Source organism: Pelobates fuscus, chromosome 1 (genome assembly GCF_036172605.1).
Source record: "Pelobates fuscus isolate aPelFus1 chromosome 1, aPelFus1.pri, whole genome shotgun sequence".
Taxonomy (NCBI): Eukaryota; Metazoa; Chordata; class Amphibia; order Anura; family Pelobatidae; genus Pelobates; species Pelobates fuscus.
The window spans coordinates 7,464,332-7,484,997 of NC_086317.1; the positions used below are offsets into that span (position 1 = coordinate 7,464,332).

The 20,666-nt window shown below is 45.1% G+C and overlaps 1 protein-coding gene across 2 annotated transcripts in view; it reads right to left on the minus strand.

Annotated features, from left to right (window-relative positions):
• Positions 1 to 7,913: 7,913 nt before the first annotated feature.
• Positions 7,914 to 20,666, minus strand: part of WARS2 (tryptophanyl tRNA synthetase 2, mitochondrial) — a 50,178-nt gene continuing 37,425 nt past the window's right edge. For both annotated transcript variants that reach the window (XM_063446095.1, XM_063446086.1), the window contains exons 2-6: positions 12,468 to 12,722; positions 11,888 to 11,968; positions 10,615 to 10,694; positions 9,932 to 10,050; positions 7,914 to 8,957 (exon numbers count right to left, since the gene is read on the minus strand). In XM_063446095.1, coding sequence (XP_063302165.1) covers positions 8,509 to 8,957; positions 9,932 to 10,050; positions 10,615 to 10,694; positions 11,888 to 11,968; positions 12,468 to 12,722 — 984 coding nt within the window. In that variant the 3' untranslated portion in view covers positions 7,914 to 8,508. The remainder of the gene's footprint in view (positions 8,958 to 9,931; positions 10,051 to 10,614; positions 10,695 to 11,887; positions 11,969 to 12,467; positions 12,723 to 20,666) is intronic.

Sequence of the window (20,666 nt, forward strand, 5' to 3'; positions counted from 1 at the left end):
ACAGCGGTGTTTTGCCGTCGAGTGTCTGGAACTAAAATCGGACACTTGACTAGGCAAACACCGCTGAGACCTCCATACTTCCAGAAATTCGTATGGAAACTACCGAATGACCCGCCGTTCGGTAGAAAGAGCCCCATAAACAAGGGAATTCATTCAAACCCTCTCCAGGCTCTATAACACAGGCAATTCGCCTGTTTTCATTCCCTTGTTTGTGACCGACCGCAGGGCCAAAATGCATGGAACTGTTTTCGGATACTTTACCCATGCGGTCGGTCAAATCTTTGGAACCCCATATCTCACGAACCATTCATCCGAATTACTTGAATTTTGGATATGTTGTCCCCCTGGATTTAAAGGTGTACCCCCGGGTTTTGGGGTACATCCAGAACTTGGCTGAAAAAGTGTACCGGATAATTGAGTTTAATGTTATCTGAGGGGAGGGGATGTGTGGGCTGAACCATGTATGTGATTGGTTATTTTATGCCTCCCCCTGGGTGTGGCCTGTATGTGGATTAGTGTAATAAAAGCCAGGCTGGATGAGCCAGTCCAGAGTTCCTGTTTTAACCTCAAAGTGATGTGTCGTCTCATTATTGGGGGAAGGATTTATTGTATGCTGTTCCAGTTGACTGCTAGGGGTACAAGTCGGGGTGCCAGGTGATCCGTTACACACACACCATACAGCCAGCAGACACACAACGACAACATGCAGCCAGCACACACCATGCTACAATCAGACAACACACACACACACCATACAGCCAGCAGACACACAACCACAACATGCAGCCAGCACACACCTTGCTACAATCAGACAACACACACACACACACACACACACACCATACAACCAGTAGACACACAACCACAACATGCAGCCAGCACACACCATGCTACAATCAGACAACACACACACCATACAGCCAGCAGACACACAACCACAACATGCAGCCAGCACACACCATGCTACAATCAGACAACACACACACCATACAGCTAGCAGCCAGCAGACACACAACCACAACATGCAGCCAGCACACACCATGCTACAATCAGACAAACACACATCATACAGCCAGCAGACACAGAATCACAACATGCAGCCAGCACACACCATGCTACAATCAGACAAACACACACCATACAGCCAGCAGACACAAGAAACAAAATCACAACATGCAGCCAGCACACACCATGCTACAATCAGACAACACACACACACACACAATACACTCAGCAGACACAAGACACACAACCACAACATGCAGCCAGCACACACCATGCTACAATCAGACAACACACACACCATACAGTCAGCAGACACCCAACATGCAGCCAGCACACACCATGCTACAATCAGACAACACACACAGCATACAGCCAGCAGACACCAGACATACACCATGCTACAATCAGATAACACACACCATACAGTCAGCAGACACAAGACACACAACCACAACATGCAGCCAGCACACACCATGCTACAATCAGACAACACACACACCATACAGCTAGCAGACACCAGACACACAACCACAACATGCAGCCAGCACACACCATGCTACAATCAGACAACACACACCATACAGCCAGCAGACACACAATCACAACATGCAGCCAGCACACACCATGCTACAATCAGACAACACACACACCATACAGCCAGCAGACACCAGACACACAACCACAACATGCAGCCAGCACACACCATGCTACAATCAGACAACACACACACCATACAGCTAGCAGACACCAGACACACAACCACAACATGCAGCCAGCACACACCATGCTACAATCAGACAACACACACAGCATACAGCCAGCAGACACCAGACACACACCATACAGCCAGCAGACACACAACCACAACATGCAGCCAACTCACACAAACATACAGCCAGCAGACACCAGACACACAACCACAACCTACAGCCAGCACATACCACGCTACACAGACCACACACCGCATACAAGCAGCACATACCACAATATATAGCCAACACACACCACGTTACACACACCATACAGCCAGCACACACAACCCTAACATACATCCAACTCATACAAACATACGGCAAGCAGACAAAACACATAACCACAACATACAGCCAGCACACACCACGCTACATACAGAGAACAAATACCATACACCCAGCACATACACCACCACAACATACAATCAGCACACAGAACCATAACATACAACCAACTCAAACAGACATACAGCCAGCAAACACTAGGCACACACGACATACCGCCAGCACTGACAGCCAGCATCACATACACACTATGGGGAGGACAGAAGATGCAACACTAAATTGGAAAAAAATAGGTAGTTATAATTATAATTACATTTTTTTTTATTTTAGATTTATTCTGGGAAAATTCATTGTTTAGTGAATAACCCCGTTCAGGTCTAACTAGGCCCCTAAACGTTCTAATTTTCAATTTTGTGTAAGGACAAGTAGATTGTCATGATAGATATGTAGGTTGGGATACCACTTTATTGCCTTGGGCAAGTAGATTTTAAAAAAAAGTTCCACACCTGTGCAGCCCCTATTCCCCCACTACAGTCTCTCTTCTCCCACTACAAAAATCCTATTACTCACTACAGCCCTTGTCTCCCCACTACAGGCCCAATCTCCCCCAATACTACATCCCCTATGGTGGTGGGACCACCAGCAGAATCTCGCCCAGGGCCAATTTAATATTAAAGACGGGCCGGATATACTATATCAGTACATACATTTTTGTGTGGAGATCTTACCTATAGTATTTTGACACCTAAATGAAATTGGTTCTATGTAATTTGTTAAATTTGGGATAACCTAAGACAACCATAGGAATTAGGTTCTCAACATTAGGTTCTACACTTTGAAAAGGTCTGTTAATTACCCTTTGTACTGCACTTATCTTATATCAAAGTCTGCACTATATTTCTACCTCTGCTTTTTTACATAAACACAATATGAAGAGGAATTCCAGTTATCCCGGTAGGGGGGGGGGGGGGGGGGAGGGGGAGAAAGGAGGGGGGTTGTACCACTATACACTACACATTTAGAGCCACGTTATAGGCTCTTTAACATGTGAGTGTAATTAAATTTTTCCTTCAATACTTGAATATACTACATTATGTGATCATTTTCTGTTTTTGTTACATAAACCCTGCATTGTCAAGAGGAACCAAGGGACACTAAAAGCATTCTTAAGCGGGGATTATACCACTCACATGCCTACAAGTGGAGCTCTTACTAGCTCCCACCATTTGTAATTGAATTTTCTTTTTTTCCTCCATTTTCCAATATTTTTACTCCATTTACCACCTGTGAACTTTATGAGGCACTGCTCCATCCTTCTTACACCGTAAGAAGGTATTTGGTCAAAATAAAAATAATCCATACAGGGTTGTCGAGCTGAATCCCCTATCTCAACAATACAGTTGAAGTGTGTGGCGAATTTGATGGCAGTGGTGGGATGACTTCCTAGTGAGTATATAAGCATCCTGGAGACACCCGTTGAATTGTACAAATTGAGGGCAACCATAGTATCCATACAGCGCCCCTGTCTACAGCAGTATGGATTTATATTGAGGGCAACGTTAATATCCGTACAGCGCCCCTGTTTACAGCAATATGGAACCAGCTAGTTCCCAGACAGCGTTCCTATAGGAGGAGGAGAATGAACTGGACTGGAGGGATGCAATCCTGAAAGACGCCTGGTATGAAGCCCTGGAGTGCGTACAGTGTCGGCAGGGCAAGAGTCTTCCCAGTGACGAGCAGCGGCTACAGAAGCGTGTGGCAATGCAAATGTGTCTCTTGGGAGAGCAGCCCCTGGATGAGAGAATGACAGAACTTGAGAGCCTGGTATGTAAGGAGCTTTGGCTAGACAACGCCTACAAGGCCCTCTGGTGGTATATGGTTCGGCATACCCCCTGGATGGCCGAGCACGACTGGCCCGAAGGTGACTATTTTGATGGCCCTGGTTTACTATGGGAGGCCATGGAGGAGGACATTTATTTTGGGACATCTATGACTACAGGGTGGGCATGCATGTTTGGGCTGACGCCAGCGAGGTGAGACAAGACATGACCCACCTGGTAACAAAGGAGTGGGAGCTGGGGCAGGACTACCAACACCTGCTCAGCTCAATTCGGCCCCAATCTACCCAACACTAGGCAGCGTTACCGGGAGTGGAGACAGTCGGTCTGACTCCCCAGCGGCAGAGTGTGTTATTGGGAGAAGAGACAACCGGTCTCTCCCCCAGCGGCAGTGCATCCTACAGGGAGAGGAGGCAACCAGTCTCTCTCCCCAGCGGCAGTGCATCTTACAAGGAGAGGAGACAACCGGTCTCTCTCCTCAGCAGCAGTGCATCTTTCAGGGAGAGGCAACAGCTGGTATTTCTCCCCAACTACAGGGGGACAACACCCCTGACCCCCAATGGTACAGATGGGACCGTGTCTCTGTGCCGGATCTACAGGGATGCTGGACGGCCGGTCCAGATCCCCAACTAAAAGTTAGCCTCTGCCCTCCCCTGGTCCTTGATCCAGGAGCTAGCAACTCACCCCACTACCAAGCTGCAACGCTCGGTACAGGACAGAGCACCGCTGGTGTCTGCCCACCGAGTAACCCAAGCCAGAGAGCAACAAAGGAACTGGGAGTACCAGAGGCCCACGTAGCCCTTGGGGTCGTACAGGACCGAGACATACTACAGGAGTCACCTGGTCCAGTAATTGTTTGTTGTGGGTAGGTTACTCGACTAACTCAGGCACCGACCGACAGGAAGTCAGGTACCTGGTTAGTCTCCCCTTGGTAGGGAAGATATGTGGCAAAAGTAACCTCGCCACTTGTACCTGGAAGGGCCTGCTTGCCAGCCTCTTGCCCACAGACTGGGCAGGAGGCTGCAGGGGTTTCTTGCAGGGAAACCTGTAAAAGACTACCGAACTTGACCGACTGTTAGCACTGATTTCCCTGGAACTCTTTTGGGCATAGGACCGGTCAAAACTGACTTCCAGGAAATTCCTGAACTAATCTGGGTGATTTTTGGATATGTTGTTCACCCAGATCGGGGCTATCAGGGGATGTAACATTTATGGTGTTTTATGTGTTTTTAAGGTACATTTGGGGGTTTAATAAAATGTCATGTTTTTTCTGTGCTTGGAGATAATTGGGTTAGATTAGTACAGTTCCTGATTCAATTATCTCCCAAGCACAGAGGAGGGATTCTATTGTTTATGTATGGGTGTCAGTGAGTGTCTCACTGTATGACTCTGTTTTTATTGGTTTGTTCACTTTGTGTCCCTGTGCCCAACAAGGTCCACCTGGGTGTCACCCTTGTTGGGAAACGTGCATAAAAGGCCAGTGTGCCGCCATTAAAATTCTGTTCCTGCTTACAATCAACATAGAGTCTCATCTCATGCGTGGGGGTAAACGGCGGTATCTATTCTGGGGATTGCTATATCACTATACTCGCCAGGAATTATGATCACTAGCTCTTATAAGAGTTGTTCCTGCTACACTCTCTGGGAGCAGGCGAGGTCTGCCCACTTGAAGCTGGATCCCGGTCTTGGGTCCAGGGTGGGTGAAGGACGGCAAGAGCCGGGTGCAGCTGCATCACTGGAAGTGGGTTCTGCAGTGCTTATCGTGTCTGGTGGAGTGCTGGAATCCCTCGGTGAGCACTAGGAGCATCGATTAGCGGAGGCACCTGGTTGGAGTGCCAGGTGGTCCGTCACAAAGTGCTAAACCACAACACAAACTGTATTAGGTTCTCAAAGTATTAATGGAGGCCAGCTACTGGAGTGAATGTGTGGCTTCACATATAGACCGTGTGTGTCAGTGTCGCCTTGCTTATTAGGGAGCAGCATAGATTTTGCTTTTATTTCAAGCAGTTTAACATTTAGATAAATATTTGTTTTGGGCGGAACGTGAGAAGGTGTTTCATCACACAAGGTTTTACAAACTACTAACCTTCCATCATAATTGTTTATCGTTTGTATATCAGGAGGGTGACATGTGTGTGTCCATGGGGTATGTGGGGAGAGCCAGAGGTGTGTTAGGGTAAGGACTCCATAGGGTGTTTTATGGTCAAGGGTACATACCTATAGAGTGCGTCAGGGTGAGGAGTGTGTGTCCACTGAGTGTGTTATCATGACATTGAAAGGTATGTTACTATACTCATTTTCTCATTTAAAAAGTTTCTGAATTCAATAAGGTTTACTAGTTTATAAAAATATTAAAACCATGTACCATCTCCAAGTTACTGCAGATAGTCCCCACCTCATAGAAAACATTGTGCTGTCCCTTTCCCATTGCAGAGCCTTCTACCGGGTAAGTCTGTGATCAGTCTATTAAGCAATGACAGTAAATTGAATTAAAGAAATGGATTGCTAGAATGCTCTATAAATAAAACACAGTGACAGACGTAAGCCGTATTAAACACACATTAGATAAGAACCTTTTTGTTACGTTGAAAGAATGTCCCCTTAGAGCGCCCTGAAGCAGAGGACAGTGGGTTCACAATTGAGCTGTGTTCATGCGTGCTGCATGTAATGCGCGGCGTGCCCAGTAAAGGTGTTACATCACATGTAAGCGTGTCAAATTGTGTTAATAGAATTAAAGGCTAATGTGCACCAGGCGGCTGCACTAAAGCTACATTTCACTTTGTTCTGCAGTTTGCCGCCTGGGAGGGGGGGGCAGGGGAAGCGGACAAACTGACCTGTCTGCTCCCTAAAATGAGAAACACAAACCTTGAATGGCTGGGAGCCCGAGGGGCCCTTTGACTGACAGGAGTCTCGGTGGGGCAGTACAAGGAAAGCCCTGTGTCTGTCACTGGGGTGGGCGGATTTCAAGTTTAGACAGACGAGCTCGGAATTCACATCCAAAAGCTGCAGTTATTACAGCAAGGGTTTAATAGTGTCAAAGAATAAGCCATGCCGTCACATGGTTGTTACACATACAAGGACGGGTTCCTACCCTTTGCAAAACAATACAGAGAGTAGAAGAGGCATACATGTATTAGGAAGAAGTGCATGGCCCAGTGTCAGTATTAGGAGGAGGTGAGAGGTAGGTGTCCTGGTGTCTGTGTATTAGGAGGAGGGGAGAGGTAGGTGTCCTGATGTCGGTGTATTAGGAGGAGGGGAGAGGTAGGTGTCCTGATGTCGGTGTATTAGAAGGAGGGGAGAGGTAGGTGTCCTGATGTCTGTGTATTAGAAGGAGGGGAGAGGTAGGTGTCCTGATGTCTGTGTATTAGGAGGAGGTGAGAGGTAGGTGTCCTGATGTCTGTGTATTAGGAGGAGGGGAGAGGTAGGTGTCCTGATGTCTGTGTATTAGGAGGGGTTGAGAGGTAGGTGTCCTGATGTCTGTGTATTAGGAGGGGTTGAGAGGTAGGTGTCCTGATGTCTGTGTATTAGGAGGGGGTGAGAGGTAGGTGTCCTGGTGTCTGTGTATTAGGAGGAGGTGAGAGGTAGGTGTCCTGATGTCTGTGTATTAGGAGGAGGTGAGAGGTACGTGTCCTGAGGTTTGTCTATTAGGATGCCCAACATTCTAATTCTTCCCACCAAACAAACAAAAACAATTAATATAAAACCACAAAATATAGATATTCAGAAAATTATATTTTGCTTCCTTGCCCTACTGACTGACAGAATCTACAACATACACGAGCAAGTAACCTGGTTATTGGTAAACTAACATGTTTGTTTAACCCCTTAAGGACACGACATGTGTGACATGTCATGATTCCCTTTTATTCCAGAAGTTTGGTCCTTAAGGGGTTAAAAAGACCTTGTTAGTCTTCTTACCCCATCCTGTTGAAATAATCAAAAGAGGCAGTTCTGTGGAATCAGGGTCACATTCTCTTTTTTTTTTTTAAAGAAAATCTTTATACAAAAAAAAAAAAAAAGAAAAAAAGGTAATTTCAAGGAATAAATTTTCTGCAGCAAAATAAATGCAACCCAGGACAGCACATGATGTAATTTCCACGATAACACGAGTCTCCTAATTAGAACTCACCATAAGTTAGAAAGCCCAGGGACAGTGGGGCAACACGTTAACAGGTTCACAGAGACCAGAACCCCGGAAGGTTTGCAGCCGCTGCAGCCTGAATGGTAGCAGTGTGGAGTCACAAATAGATGTGACAGAGGTTTTTAAGAGAGACAGACTTGACGGGTCATTTGTCATAAATGAGTTAAAATCAATCTGACATGCTTTTATAAGAAAATAAATTAAAGTGAAAACACCAACGGGTTGATCCCACCAAACGTCATCAATGGTTTAAGGCGGTCCATCTTCTTCCTGCGTTCTGATTCCTTGATCTCTCTGATCCCATAAAGTCAGCAGTTATATTAATCCTGTATTGAACATATGTTGCAGATTTCACTGAAATTGGAACTTTTATAAACTGTCACAAATATGACACAGAACGTGCCTGGAGTGTTCATTTCAGGACATCAGTTCGGTTCCTTCTCATAACAGGGAAGTTCAGTAGAGTGCCTGATATCCTCTGCAGGTATCATCTAAATCCGACCATTTTACACACATCATCATAAACTGAAGAAGCAAGTTCCCGAGCCTTCTGGGCACCACTATTCAGCACATTCTTTAAGTACCCCACGTCCCCCTGCAGACGCTGGAATTCTTCCCGGATTGGGGTCAGTTTCTCCACAACCATCTCCGCCACTAACAACTTGTACTGAGCGGTTTCAATCCCTCGACTCTGACGCACGATATCCTCTGTACCTAGACCGGTCATGGCAGAGTGTATGGAGACCAAATTGGAGACCCCAGGACGGAGTACAGGGTCATAGGTAACTTCAGAGGTGAAGTCTGTGACAGCTTTCCGAAACTTCAGCACAATGTCCTCCGGGGTGTCAGTCAGGCGCACTGTAGCCAGTTTTTGAGGGTCTGACTTGGACATCTTAATGGAGGGGTCTCTGAGGGAACGAATCTTCTTGGAGGTGCCTGGAAATGAACATATGACATTGTCAGTTAAGGGAAATGGAACGGCTGATTGTAAACTCACATTATTGTGACACCTCACACAAACTTGCTGTATTGCTAGTGCAGTATCTGAGATATATTATATCAGTACAGAAGGTTTTGGGTGGAAGATCTTACCGGTTTATCTGGCAACCTGATGAAATTGGGTTCTGAGTAATTGATTAATATTGGGGAATCAAAGACACCTGGAGACATTATGTTCCCAAAGTCTTGATGGTGGCCAGCTACTGGAGTAAGTGTTACAGATAACTGATCCCCTGTGTTTCTGTTCCCCTGGTTTAAGAGATTTAGTGTTTCTTTTATAGCTGTTTAATGTTTCACTAAAATATTATTTGTGTGTAGAACGTGAAAAGGTGTCACAGCTACGCATTTAATAAGCAAAGTAACAACGTTTGATTTCTAGAAGCTTAAGGAACATCTCATTTCCTCTGTAACACCAAGCCTCAAAGACATTTGGAAAATAAAAACCAGATTATATTACACTTGCCTTCGCATCACACCTAACCAGCTTCACAGATGTAGCCACCACAGTGTGACCTGTTCACGATCTCACTGTAAATATTAAAATACTGAAATACACAGTAATATAGGTTTAGGGCCATTAAGAGATATAATTTGATGCGGTCAGCTGCCTATACAACATAAATGCACAGATTGCTTTATTGTGGGCAAGAGAGCTTACATTCCATTCACAATGTTGGCTTACTTTGATAACTAAATATCAATGAAAGCAGTGTGATAGTCTAAAGACAACCCTACACCACCAATAAAGGTAACCTGATAAAACCAAGGTACAAACTGCTGCCCTATATCAGGGGTATTGAGTCAGTATCAGTAGGTGACTGGTCGAAGCTACCGCTTTATACAGAGTCTAACCAGGAGAGAGATTCGAGGTAAACCTGTCACACGGACCTGGTGTCTTTACATGTACTCACCCATTATAGCCACTGGAATGGGAAAGAAATCTCCATATGTGTTATTAAATTTACGAGCTGTATCTTGAGTGAGTTCCAAGTGCTGGACTTGGTCATCTCCCACGGGGACATGAGTAGACCTAAAATTACAGGTGTATAGTTATATAAGAAATACAAAAAACGTGATGATCTATTACTCTACAATATGGCCACCAACTCCTACTCAGACACAAAATATGACCAACTCAACTTTCTCAGGCATTTAGAAGGCCAACACATCCTCTCCAGGCAGCAACATGGCCACTTCCTGGCCGAGACACTGTGGCCACCACACCCACTCAAACAAACAGCAAGGAAACATCTTCTCTGGACAGACAGGAAGACCACCATAACCTCTTCAGACAAACATATAACCAACAAACTATCTCTAAAGGGATAGACAGCATTCAAACTGCATTCTCTTTATTAAAAGGGTGGACAGAATCTACAGTGGGATATTAAGATGTGAAAGATATACATGTCAACCGTCCTATTGAAAGGACAAATCTGTGATTCTTCAGCAACAACAGCTAAAATACAACTCCCATCACTCAATACAGCAGAGCTGTGGAGCTACAGATCAGTCACTGCATCATATGGTTAATGGTTCCCTGTCTAATACTCAGTTCCTCCGCCAATGCTCTGAATAGTCAAACGACCCTTACTTGTAAAGCAGGATATCTGCAGCTTGCAGTACAGGGTAGGTGAACAATCCCACACTCCCCTCGTTCTTCTGGCTCTTGATCTAATGAAAGACATTAACTGGTTAAAGATCATGGGGATAGAGGAAACACAACACTGGAAGTCTCATATAATTGTCCCTGGGCCATGCGACTGAGTGGATTGTGACTTGCCTGGTTTGGTGTATACTAAATGATCAAATTGGAGGAAATGTCATTACATACAGGAAATCAGGAGGTCTTTCAGGTAGGCTTGATCATCTCCAACTGGGTAAAGACTGGGCCTCTATATTATAAATATATAGTTATAGGAACACGACAACAAAGTCATCAGTCCCTTCTCAAAGGAACAATATGGCCACCAGTCTCTTCCCATACAGGCAACACAGCCATTTCACTCTTCCTGGACAGGAATATGGCCATCACCTACTACTGGGACAGACAACATGGCCACCTCACTTCCTGGATAGACAATATGGTGACCGCCCACTTTCCGGACAGACAACATGGCCACCACTCTCTCTCTGAGATGGTTGAATATGGCAAAATAGGGGATTACTGGGCTGTTGTCAGAGTACCTGTTGTCAGTTATCAGGTTAGGACTCAGCCTGGGGATCTCCTCCAGAAGGAGATGGACTGTCCTCCGTTTCCTTCCTCTCTACAGCAGTTACGATGCGGCCACTCTGGCTCTGCCCCTTTTAAGGACGCGGTGTGTGTGCTCCGACATCATAATGTCACGGCCCGCTGAAACGTTTCACATTTTAAAGTTTTGGGGGTGTGGCTATCAAATTAAAGAGCCACACTAAAAAAGGGCTCATAGGGCTTGGATCATTGCCCTGCTGTGGTTCAAAGTTGCTTTGTTCACTATAGTGCATTTTCTAGTTTGCTGTATTTGGTACTTTGGCTCTGTTTTGACTATTCATATTCTCCTTCCCGGTGACTCTGTTTGTACTTTCTCGCCTATTCTGATTTCTGGTTTCCTTGACCTCAGCTGGTCTTGGACTACTCTCTGTCCTTGCTAACGTTATCCGGACACTCTAAGGTCCAGTATACGTTTTCTTGTTTGCACACTGCGTATGGTATCTCTGTGACGTTCCTGACAGCTGGGAGTTCTAAACATTAATTTCCGGGGTCTCAGCTGCATAACGGTGGTGAAAAATTGGTAACTACACATGTTACCTAAATCTAACAACGCACTGGGCTCATGGGAACATTTACAGGATGCGGCCCAGTTTGGTAGCTCTTTCCAAGCCCCTACCTTCCACTGAGGTAGATGCATTAGCCGCGGCATTGAGGTCAGACAGTTCAGGATCCAGCCAAGCTCTGCGTGTTCCGCAACCTGAAGGAGAACCAACAGCGTGACAATAAGAAAACAACGCTTCACGGTATGGAGAGAAAAACAGGGATCTGCTGGATACAATGTACGGGAAGAGGCAGCGACAGGAGATGATGGACACGGAAACACGTCTACTAAAGTCTTTATATATTTCCATCTTCCTGAGCATCAAATATCGTGAGACCAAAAAAAATGAATAAACCCTTTTTAGAAAGAAATGGTTTGGTTTTAATTCATATTTTGTCAAATTGAGGTGAACTCCAGTATATTGCAAAGCACAACGATCTAGAACAGTATTTTGTACGATGTATAAATATTATTTTTATGGAAAAAGTGAGCGCTGAGGAGTTAGAATGCGGGGGTTCTTGTAGGAACCAGTATTTGTTATACAGCTGCCTGAATTCACACTGGTAACTGCGTGCACTGTATGTTGCATTATAGCTACACACATTTTTTGGCATGATGCCGGTAATAGAAGGTCCCGATGTTCTGACTTTTTTACCTGAGACTGCTGGAAGATGCAGCTTCTATCTGGGTTAATCCCGCAGGCCAGCAGGCAGGCGGTCATGTTCAGAATACTCTGTCGCAGGGTTTCTGGATCCTGTGGCACGGTGATAGAGTGCAGGTCCACGATGCTGTACAGGACAGAGCTGTACCCCTCCTGAAGCTGCACCCAGCTCTGTAGCGCCCCCAAGTAGTTGCCCAGGTGGGGGGCACCAGTGGGCTGGATTCCAGAGAACACTCGAGGCTCAGCAATCTGTAACAAAAGGCACAGAATCTCACTGACAGAAACAGAAAAAAAACCCCGGCTAACTCTCAACTAATAGCGAACGCACATTTACATACAGAGTATTTTACCACAACTAGCACATTTCACTAAATTGGGAACAGACAAAAGTAAAGAAAAATCGTGCATTTTAGGTCAAAACAGATCATAGAATTTTTCAAATTCAGCAACTTTGGCCTAAAAATCAGTTCCTTCACAATCTAGATAACCCCCGGTTACATGATTTCTATAAAACGCGTGACACAAACACACTACGATTATACTGTAGCGAGGCTTTCTGGGCTTTACAATAGTGGCAGATTATAAGGCTGAGCTACCTTTCATGAAACCTTGTGAAGCCCCCAGTCACAGAGGGCTGAGTGTTAAAAGGCTCTGTCTATGGCGGATCCGGCAGTCTCAGCATTGTACTTTCACACATGCACAAGAGTACAATGCAGACGTAGGAGCACCACGAGTTGAATGGTGGTAGCTGAAAGTCAGGTAAGTATAACTCACCTTCCCCTGCCGTCATTCATTTCTGGCACTATTTTACATCGCAGCTATTGTCACTAATGTACTTTTTGAGACAACACGTCCTACGATAATAGGAATCTTTAGAAGAGGAGCATTTGTGACACTAAGAATTTAAGATTTAAGTAATTTGTCTATAGAACGAAAGATGCTCTGTGTACATGGGAGCCAAAGTAAGCCTTCATCTCGATCTATCTTTTTACACGGTTTCCATATCAATCTGTAAACTATCTTCATTATCAATGACATTAAAGGGACACTCCGAACAACATAACAACTACAACTGGCTGGCACAGTCCTATGGCAAGCAGTTAAACTGTTGTAGCAGCCCCACTTCCATTTGTCGGATTATTTACAGGAAGCGTTTAGGAAGACTGTGCGAGTCACATGCAGGAAGGTGTGGCTAGGGCTGCATAAACAAAGTGCTTTAACTCCTAAATGACAGATTTGAGCAGTGAGGCTGCAGGGGCATGTTCTATACACCAAAACTGCTTCATGAAGCTAAAGTTGTTTTGGTGAATAGAGTGTGCCTTTTATTCTATAGAGACACGGGCTTCCCCAGCTGGTAAAGACCACACTATGTCACGGGCAACCAGGTAAGTTGTCAAAGCATCTTCCAGTGAGAAAATTGCTGGCACCATAACCACTACAGTGGGCTGTACAGTGATGCTTGGTATGTACCTTTAAATAGTGTATTATGTAAGCAGAATGGCATGAAAATAAATTAACATTTTACTTTCCCAAACAAAACTCGCCTCCCCATAAAATTAAAATAAACGGTGGCTCAATTGCTTGCCAATAACTTGGTAGTAAAAGGGTTAACCCCTTAGTGCCAAAAGCAAAGGCTTCAAAAACCAAGAGATTTGCACATGGCGTTAATCACAGGGTAGATAATCACCACATGCCTCGTGCCGCATGACATCAGATCACCACCTCTGTCTGTCGGCTTCACGCTCTGACATCATACCAAGTGGCTGTTACGGTGTTTGTTTAGGCAGCGCAGTGAGATTTTCCCCTCTGAGAACCTGTAGGGCGCTTTGGAATAAAAACAAAACGTTCTGAGCGGCCCCCGCTTTAATTAGCTCGTTAACGGGAGAGTTAGTATATTAATCTTCCTGTCAGTCGTGCCTGCAGAGTTAAAAAAGCTCAGAATAAATGCTAGAGAGTGTTAGCTCTTCAGGGCAGAGAGCCAGCACTATATAGAAGTGCAGAGAAGGAAGGCGCCGGAAAATGCAAGATTTTTCCATTGATTTCTCTTAACGCTTCACAAAGTAAATGAACTGTCAGCACAAAATTTATGATACCTGCATAATGAAAGCCAGCTCTCCACCAGACGGGCACTTAGGGGTTAATGTAGTGGAACCCATTTGGCGTGGGCCCAGGGACTGGCAAGTTAACCCCATAAGTTGACACTCAGGGGACGTAACACTGAATGGGACTCAATTAGTGAGGACTGTAGCTGCGGATTCAGCGGATGGACCCTTCCCAATAGAATGTTATTCACATTGTACCCAGGGATGGAGCAGAGATGGCACTGCCTACTGGGGCCTGCATGCCAGGGCTGCCTTCTCTGGAACTACAAAGGGCATTTTAATTCTGCTGCTCTGTGCTCTCTGCGTGGGAATGGTGGCATAGGGCTGTGATTTCTCATATTCCCACATACGTTCAAACCTTGCGTACAGAAACATGTTGCTTACACGCGCACACAAAAATATGAACTCGTACACCACAGACACTGAAATAAACACAAACATTGGCAAATTATTTTTTGTATTATCAGCATTTATTCCTTTTGGGTGAGGCCAGAAAGGGGGAGGGGAGAGTCTTAAGTACAGCCCTGTATTTCGTTCATAATGTTAGATTTGACTATTTGTCAATTTGTCTGGGAGGAGATTTGCCCACTCTAATATCAAACACTTTGACAGATTGTATTGCTGTAAAGAGAGGAGGCTGAGCAGCTTTTTTTGACATGAACATGGCAGGTGGGAGATCAGTGCTCTTCCTGAATTTACAAGTAATCTGGGGAGGGTCAGCCGCTACCAACTGGTGGAATCCAAGTTACTCCCTGTGCCAGCCATTACATACAGTGCATGGCCGGGTGGATAACTCGTAGTCCCAGCTGCAGGCATTAATGAAGCGGGTATGTGGACGGTATGTGATATGGGGTGTGAAAAACCTCCCCTTTTCAAGTGAGTTTGCTACGAGTTCCTGGAGGAGCCTGCTTGCCAGCCTCCTGCCCACCGACTATGGGCAACCTGTAAACTGTGATATAAAAGTCTCCGTTCGTGTATTTGGACTATACGGTTCGGGAACCGAACAGCCGCACGAACCGGAGACCACCCTGGAGCTTGTTAAGCCTAATTGCTATTTTGTAACAATTTCCACCTCAGCGCTCTAAGTGTTCGTCTGGGTAGCCACAATTCCTATTGACGACCACAAGGTGGCGGCCATCTTGAACGCAGGCAGCGGTGTCTGGTCGTCGAGTTCATGGAACTATTTTTGGACACTGAAACTCCTGAACACCGCTGGACTTCCATGATCGCATGCGTTCGGTTTTATAACACTTAGGAAGACACTGTTCGGTGGATTCATTCGTCTGAATAAGGGGAACACGCTTCAGTGTAAGACTTGACTCTGTTCGGTAGTTTGTTCGTTTTCAAAACTACCGAACTAGACCGACCGCAAGCCCTGATTCTCTGGAAATGTTTTGGGCATGGGAGCATGCGTGCGGTCAGTCAAACAAATGACTTCCAGGAAATTCCTGAACCCCTGAACTGATCTGGGTGATTTTTGGATATGTTGGTCACCTTTGGATATAACTTTTGTGGGGTTTTCTGTATTTTCAGGGTACTTTTGGGGTGTTTGGTAAAAAGTATGTTTTTCTGTGCTTGGAGATAATTGGATTAGATTAGTACAGTTCCTGATCCAATTATCTCCCAGGCACAGAGGAGGGATTATCTGATTATGTGTGGGAGTGTCCTGGATCTCAGAACCAATGTCATTGTTTTTCCTGTGGTTTACTCTCAGGTCCCGCGGGGAGTGCCCCTTTCATGGGGACCTGCATATAAGGCCAGTTGAGGCTGCCATTAAAATATTCCAGCTTGTACGCCCAGAACTATGTGTCGTCTGGTTATTCTTTAATCACTGTTCCAGTATGGAGGATTCAACAGGGAAAGTCCTTGTAAGGACTAGAGCTCCGGGGACCTGTCGTCCAGTGCATGTTCCCCATTCGGCTCCAGGAGAGAGCGGTTCCAAGGCCCCAGTCAAGCCACGGCGACTGTGGGCAGAAGTGCTGCAGTTTGTCCCTTGTTCCAGCTAGGAAACAGTCCTTGGCAGAGGTACGCAGCCAGGGGCACAGGGAGCTCCGTCACATGGGATAACAGAGCTGGAGAATTAAGCTTTTTAAGGTACAATCAGAATTTCCTGCACACTGGTCTTAGCGCCACATCGCCGAGCTTTAAAAGCAAGCACCCTAACGTCAGCGTGGTCTGGAGGGATTATAAAAAAACAAACACTTTATTGGCACTTACAAAACAGGCACAATTGTAAGCTTTTATTTAACGTTACATTATTAATGTTAATTCTACTCACCCAGTTATGGAGAGACTATAAACACCATAACCACTGCTGCAGGCCTGGCACCATCACAGTGCAGTCTGTCAAACGGTTTAGCACCCTTTGACACTTCCCTGCGTGTTGCTGAGGGCCTGTCTTTTCAAACTGGACAAATCACGTCAGTTTATTGAATACAGGAGCTTGTTAGGCTCATTCAATGGGTGACGCTTACAGTCAATTAATGAACATAACTAGTACAGATAGTGGTTATGGTGTGTGCAGTGTTCTGTTAACCATTACGATGTACATTATGTAGCGCAGACTATGCATTAAAGGAATCAGAGTTTTCATCGAAATATTTCCCAGGTAACTTGTTATACTATTTATATTAAAGATACATGGAACAGAGAGGGATATAAAACATCTCCCAACACGTACTCCCCCCATTAACGGTCACTAAGGCGGAACAAGTCACTCTCAGACGACACGTAAGAAGGTCCACCTACATCTCACAAACGAGATCAATACATCTCTGGTCTTAAACAGATTTAAAGCATATTTTCCAAGGCCTGAGAAGGGGAGTCTCAGCCTGCATCACTGGCTGCCGGATTTACTTATTCAGCATTGGTGCTAAGGCCAGGAGAGGGGAGGCAGCCAGGTTGGACAGCAAAAGACATCTCCTGCTGCTCCATCTGACAGGAGAGATTGATGGGCTTTTCCCAGGAGCTGGCTGGGGGCACGGGGCGAGGACGCACAGACAGAGGAATGGCTGTCCTTAATACAACAAGCTCCGGGTACTAGAGGGGTGATTAATGAGGCTGCTGGAAGAGGGGAGCAGAGATTCCTCTTGGGGTTCACATGCCAAACTTCACGCCCGTAACAGCTCTGGAAAATGCAGAATTGTGCTGTAAAAACATTTGTAGGCGCTGTCAGTAAACGCCTCTTTCAGGGAACCAACAATATGAACAAACAGTACTCTGCTGGCCAAGAAAGGCGTCCCACAGGCACCTTCCTCGTTCACAGCTATCCAATAATGACATATTCATTGGTTGGAGGTTAAACAGAGATCTATGGAGAACCGATAAAGGGATGTCAATTCTGAATTCAAAATTGCCCATTTTGAAAAAAATCTAAATTTTTTGCTTTAAAAAAAATAAAAAATAAAAATTAACTGAGCTCTCTTGGCTTAAAAGTCATAACTTCCAAGTGTCTCTATTTAGGAAGGACAGACTAGTTTGGGCCATATTCCTCTGTCCCGCTTTTCTCTCTTAATCCCTTAAGGACACATGACGTCATGATTCCCTTTTATTCCAGAAGTTGTGTCTTTAAGGGGTTAATGTCCCTCTTTTCTAGGAACTCCATATTGCTAGTGTATAACAGAGCCCCACAGTAATAATACTCCCAGTAATGTGTCTGAGTGTATAACAGAGCCCCACAGCAATAATACTCCCAGTAATGTGTCTGAGTGTATAACAGAGCTCCGCAGCAATAATACTCCCAGTAATGTGTCTGAGTGTATAAAAGAGCTCCACAGCAATAATACTCCTAGTAATGTGTGAGTGTATAACAGAGCTCCACAGCAATAATACTCCCAGTAATGTGTCTGAGTGTATAACAGAGCTCCACAGTAATAATACTCCCAGTAATGTGTCTGAGTGTATAACAGAGCTCCACAGCAATAATACTCCCAGTAATGTGTCTGAGTGTATAAGAGAGCTCCACAGCAATAATACTCCCAGTAACGTGTCTGTGTGTATAACAGAGCTCCACAGCAATCATACTCCCAGTAATGTATCTGAGTGTATAACAGAGCTCCACAGCAATAATACTCCCAGTAATGTGTCTGAGTGTATAACAGAGCTCCACAGCAATAATACTCCCAATAATGTGTCTGTGTGTATAACAGAGCTCCACAGTAATAATACTCCCAGTAATGTGTCTGAGTGTATAACAGAGCTTCACAGCAATAATACTCCTAGTAATGTGACTGAGTGTATAACAGAGCTCCACAGCAATAATACTCCCAGTAATGTGTCTGAGTGTATAACAGAGCTCCACAACAATAATACTCCCAGTAATGTGTCTGAGTGTATAACAGAGCCCCACAGCAATAATACTCCCAGTAATGTGTCTGAGTGTATAACAGAGCCCCACAGCAATAATACTCCCAGTAATGTGTCTGAGTGTATAACAGAGCTCCACAGCAATAATACTCCCAGTAATGTGTCTGAGTGTATAACAGAGCTTCACAGCAATAATACTCCCAGTAATGTGACTGAGTGTATAACAGAGCCCCACAGCAATACTACTCTCAGTAATGTGTCTGAGTGTATAACAGAGCCCCACAGCAATAATACTCCCAGTAATGTGGCTGAGTGTATAACAGAGCTCCACAGCAATAATACTCCCAATAATGTGTCTGAGTGTATAACAGAGCTTCACAGCAATAATACTCCCAGTAATGTGTCTGAATGTATAACAGAGCTTCACAGCAATAATACTCCCAGTAATGTGTCTGAGTGTATAACAGAGCCCCACAGCAATAATACTCCCAGTAATGTGTCAGTGTATAACAGAGCTCCACAGCAATAATACTCCCAGTAATGTGTCTGAGGGTATAACAGAGCTCCGCAGCAATAATACTCCCAGTAATGTGTCTGAATGTATAACAGAGCTCCGCAGCAATAATACTCCCAGTAATGTGTCTGAATGTATAACAGAGCTCCGCAGCAATAATACTCCCAGTAATGTGTCTGGGTGTATAACAGAGCTCCACAGTAATAATACTCCCAGTAATGGGTCTGAGTGTATAACAGAGCTCCACAGCAATAATACTCCCAGTAATGTGTCTGGGTGTATAACAGAGATCCACAGTAATAATACTCCCAGTAATGGGTCTGAGTGTATAACGGAGCCCCACAGCAATAATACTCCCAGTAATGTGTCTGAGTGTATAACGGAGCCCCACAGCAATAATACTCCCAGTAATGTGTCTGAGTGTATAACAGAGCCCCACAGCAACAATACTCCCAGTAATGTGTCTGTGTATAACAGAGCTCCACAACAATAATACTCCCAGTAATGTGACTGAGTGTATAACAGAGCTCCACAGTAATAATACTCCCAGTAATGGGTCTGAGTGTATAACGGAGCCCCACAGCCATAATACTCACAGTAATGTGTCTGAGTGTATAACAGAGCTCCACAGTATTAATACCCCCAAGTAATGTACCTGAGTGTATAACAGAACTCCACAGCAATAATAGTCCCAGTAATGGGTCTGAGTGTATAACAGAGATCCACAGTAATAATACTCCCAGTAATGTGTCTTTAAAGGGACACTATAGTCACCCAGATCACTTCATCTCTGGGTAAAGTCCATCTCTAGTGGCTGTCAGTATCACAGCTGCTACAGTAACCAATTAAAACTCTGCCACGTGATGTGGAAGGCCCATAGGAAGACATTGATTCAATTCTTTCCTATCTGGAAGTTTAAATACACATGTGGCACTCGCAGCACAAGTGCATTAGGTCCCCAATGCTCCTCTATGAGGAACGCTAGCTCCCTGGTGGCCGTAACCCACGAACAGTCCTCAGCGGTACTTAGCCGTGACCGCTATGGAACCAATTCCGGCATAAGGACTTTGTGGGTCCACTGTCACCTCAGCAGTACATAAAGACACGAATGTTATGTAACGGTTTTCTGTATGAGGTGACCGTGCAGTTCCCGAACAACTTGGTCCAGGGTTTTGAACCAGTTTGGAACCCCCCCCAGGAGAGCGTCTTTTGGAGGGAAGGTGCCTGAGTCTAAGGGGAACAAACGCTACCTGAGAGCCAGGACGAGCACCC